The sequence below is a fragment of the Sinocyclocheilus rhinocerous genome, unplaced genomic scaffold (genome assembly GCF_001515625.1).
Source record: "Sinocyclocheilus rhinocerous isolate Xijiao unplaced genomic scaffold, SAMN03320098_v1.1 scaffold369, whole genome shotgun sequence".
In the NCBI taxonomy this organism is placed as follows: domain Eukaryota; kingdom Metazoa; phylum Chordata; class Actinopteri; order Cypriniformes; family Cyprinidae; genus Sinocyclocheilus; species Sinocyclocheilus rhinocerous.
In genome coordinates this window covers 1,257,970-1,262,440 of record NW_015666557.1, presented here as the reverse complement: position 1 = coordinate 1,262,440, position 4,471 = coordinate 1,257,970, and the positions used below count along the sequence as shown (strand labels likewise).

The 4,471-nt window shown below is 35.9% G+C and overlaps 1 protein-coding gene across 1 annotated transcript in view; it reads right to left on the bottom strand.

The window, feature by feature from the left end:
- The window catches only part of LOC107732744 (granulocyte colony-stimulating factor receptor-like), a 19,792-nt gene that overhangs the window by 9,898 nt on the left and 5,423 nt on the right, over positions 1-4,471 (bottom strand). The window contains exons 6-7 of the mRNA XM_016544163.1: positions 3,293-3,450; positions 3,042-3,192 (exon numbers count right to left, since the gene is read on the bottom strand). Coding sequence (XP_016399649.1) covers positions 3,042-3,192; positions 3,293-3,450 — 309 coding nt within the window. The remainder of the gene's footprint in view (positions 1-3,041; positions 3,193-3,292; positions 3,451-4,471) is intronic.

The window sequence follows — 4,471 nt, the reverse complement described above, 5'->3', positions numbered from 1 at the left end:
GGTCTGTACAGTAGAAAAACCATTACGCCTATGGAGAGTCCCCACAAGGATAGCTGACCAGACATGTGTGTGTGTGTGTGTGTGTGGACATTAGGGTAAATAGTCTTGTTCTACAATCAAGAACACATTTTCCAGACTGCAAGCTGAGAGTACTATGCTCCATTGCATGCAAATGTGTCAAAAATATATTGTGACTAATTTGTCACATATTGCAATTGCAATCTGAACTGTGATATGATAAACATTTCTTCATTTCTAGACAAAATGTCATACTGTTGCTGTTGAAACATTCAGGCAAAAAGAGACCGCTCTCTGTTGCAAATGAAAGTAGTTGATTTTTAAGGGTGTTTGTTCTCCCTTTTCTCACCTCTTTGAGTGATACTACTACTGCTACTACTACTACTACTACTAATATTTTACATTATTTTTAATACTAATTATAAAAAATGAAGACAGGAATATATTACCACTGTAATAATACAATTTTAAATAAACTGTACTTTAAATTAATATTTGATAATTATACAAATGTTATTTTACACTATGCGTAACAACAATAATAAGTTTTACATTTTTTACTTGAATGTTAAACTCTCAAGCTTTTATTTTGGCGGAACTCTGCAGGGAGATATTTGAGTTTGTTTAGTTGACAACAGATTTATACGCCTTTTTGTTACAAATCTAATAAAATGATGAAAACTTGCATCCATAAAAATGTGGGGAATTATGCAAATGTGAAGATAAAGTAATCCTGATACACACTGCATTCCCAAATGCACATGCAAAGTTCATGTTGAGCAGCATTTACTGCGAACAAGACACCGGAACACAGTATAACTGAACACAGTGCCACACTTCACTGAAACACACAGTGCATGAGACTAAATCACATTTAGTGGTCTAATGATCGCGCTAAGACATATTGCAATTTCAATTTTATTTTGATTGCAGTCCTATCGATTTATTTTAATTAGACATTTTATGATTTCATTATGAGCTTTCAATGAACTCATGAAGCCCCTGCATTTCCTTTGCGAAACTGTTTGGGAAACCATGACTTAGATTATTCAAATATTAAGGCCTACATATGCAACCTTTTTAAACTTTTCAGACAAGAGTTTGTCAAGTAAACATCAAAGTTTCTTTGATAACACTTTATTTTGATAGTCCACTAATATTACATTGAACTGATTACAAGTACCGTTGCAACTACATGTCAGCTAGCAGTCATTAGAGTGTTAGTAGACTGTCTGCTTAATATCTGCTAACACTTTATTTTGATGGTCCCCCAACAGACATTATATTGGCTATAACTAACTTTGCAAATACATCAACTTATTCTAATAACCCTAAACTTAACCAAATAGTCTACTAATATTCTAATGACTGGTAGTTTACATTAGTTGTAACTTTAGTTGTAACGAGAGAGTGGCGTTCCAGCAGATGATGTAGGATATAAAGTAAGCTCCGGAGAGAAATGACGAACGCAGAAGCGCAAAGGAGAGAGCAAAACAAAATGCGGGTCACGAATTAGAAGTACAAAATGAGGATTTGTAAAGAAAAATGGTGGAGGATTTTGATATAAGCCAAGAGGAGACTGCTTTTTCCTTTGCTGTAAACAAAACTTGGTTCTTGTGAGACTAGCATATTCTCACCGGAGCTTACTCTACTCCTAATACCGAGTTCACACTGCACGATTTTAGCCCGATTTTTCACTCGCCGACAGGTTTTGCAAAATCGCCGACAAATGCCCGAAATTGGAGGCAAATCGGTGCTCGTTCACGCGAGTGACAATCACGCAGTGTGAATGATCAAAGACGCGATCTGAGGGAATCGCCGACACGTCGCCGACGCCCGTGAAATATTTGGCATGCTAAATATCTGGAGCTGTCGGCGATTCACGATCAGGCTGTGTGCAATGATTTCTGACTGAAAACTACATCGGCGATGACCTACAGCCAATGAGAGACCAAGATACAGGGCAGCGGGAAGTTCGGGGAGGAGTTATAGACCAGAATATCAGTATTTTAATAGATATATGAAGAATTATATCATACAGAAACAAGCACAAACATTTGCTTGACCAGCCACAACATCAGCATAACAGTTACTGCAAAATTATTTACCTCCAACTCTCTTTGCAGAACACCCAATCCCTGTTCTTTTTCTTTTTTTTTTCTTTTTCTCCTTGTAGCTGGAAATCAGCTCACAGACAATTTGCGGCCTATATATATATCTTTTTTTTTAATAATCCCAGTCTCGCTCGAGAGCTGACGCACGCGGGTTCTCGCGTATTTCCTTATCACTTCTCGCGTGTGTTTTGTTGTGAAACGTAGTTTGCGGACCAGACAGAGCTGTCGGCGATTGTTCCTATTGTGAAGTCATGCAATGTGAAACCCCCTGTCGCCGATCCATCGTGCAATGTGAACTCCGCAGCAACTGAATGCTACCCCAGATGGTCACTCAGTGTGAAAACAACGGCGATCCGACGAGTTTGAAAATCATGCAGTGTGAACTCAGCATAAGTCATCCGCTGGAATACAACTCTCTCGTGAATGCGCATATGACAGTTAGCGGAAGCTAGAAATGATGGTTTATAACGTTTTAAATATGGATATTTTTCTTACACAAACACATCGCTTCTCTTCAGAAGGCCTTTATTAACCCCCCAGAGCCGTGTGGAGCACTTTTTATGATGGATGGATGCATGTTTTGGGGCTTCAAAATCTCGACCCCCATTCACTGCCATTATAAAGCTTGGAAGAGCCAAGACATTTTTTTTTTAATATAACTCCAAGAAAGTCATATTCACCTAGAATGGCTTGAGGGTGAGTAAATCATGGGATAATTTTCCTTTTTGGGTGACCTATCCCTTTAAGTTTAGGTATGGGGTAGGATTAATTCTAAAATATGGTCATGCAGAATAAGGCATTGATATGTGCTTTATAAGTACTAATGAACAGCCGATATGCTAGTAATATGCATAAACAACTAGTTAACAGTGAGAAATGGTATTTTATTGTAATATAGTAACTTCTTACCCTTCATAAGTGTGGTGGCTATTTTCAGATCACTCCATTCACTCCATTTACTCAATGAAGTATACTTCACTCGCATTGTGGTGCTGTAATTTGTCCCATGAGAGAGGCCACACACATTTATTTTGTTTTCTTGTTTAAAGAAGGTAAACACCTATAACAGAATGAATATTCGAGACTCTTTTAAAAAAAAAGAAACCTCACATACAGTGCAGCTTTTAGAAAAACATTTGTTGTGAAAAGCAGTCGCTTACCAGCTCTTTGTTTAGCTGGTTGTTCACTGTTTTCAATCTCAACTCTACACTGAAATGCGTCATCAACCATTGCTGAGATTTTGCAAGACTCCAGCTGTAATTTAAGCAGCCCAACACATCTGCTTCAATCCTCTTAATCTCCGGAGGGTCGAACATTGCTGAAATACAATACATTGAATCAACAACTGTCATTGTCTATTTTTGCATTCAAGAAAGGTTTTTGAAAATATGAATTTGGATGCAGCATAAAGCAGGATTGCAAAAAAGAAATGGTACACCTAAAATTTTATTGAATTAAACCCACTTCACAAGATATTGAACTAGAATTTGAAATGGAATGACATGACATGAAAAGGAATTTACTGAACTGCAATTCAAAAAAGTTCTGATTTCATTAGTGCAACAAAATAATACATAATTCATTTTGACTAATTATTATTTAAAATATGTTAGGAAAATATCAGTATTGTTTTTTAAATAAATGCCCTGAGGCGAGACACTGCAGGTGAATCGGGTAAAAACAAATATCTACTAATTAACACCTTACCCAGTTGATTGATTACATTGATAATTGCAAAAAAAAAATTGTATTACAAGTTTTCTGAAATGTTATGTTTAAATATGCAAATGAGGCATTATTTAATTAAATATGCACTAATTTGCATACATTTCTAGTACAAAATAAATTATATGACATCTGAACACTGGATGAAGTCAGTTTCAAAATTATTGTTTTGTTTTTTTTTGACATATTAGAGGCAAATGTTTTTGCAGAGGGAATTTTGGGTATCCATAATTCAGAAAATACTTTGAACAGCCAGAAAATCAATATATTTTCACAATTTGGGGGGAATAAAATGTTGTATATAATCAAGAAAATTATATATGAACAAATCCCTCTGTAAAAACCTTCAGAATATAGACAGGAGTAAACATGTAATGTTTGGTGTGTGTAAGTGCTACTGAAGTGGAGATTTATGGCTCAGTGTAGGAGAAAAAACTAATTTTGAGAAAACGTTCAACCCTCATCCGTCCCTCCCGAACCTTTAACAAAAGTGTCCCTCGCGGGTCAAAATGACCCGAAGGCCAGAAATGACATTTTATGTTTGGTCCAGAAAGCTTATATTGGTCCATTTATATATATATATATATATATATATATATTTATTTATTTATGTA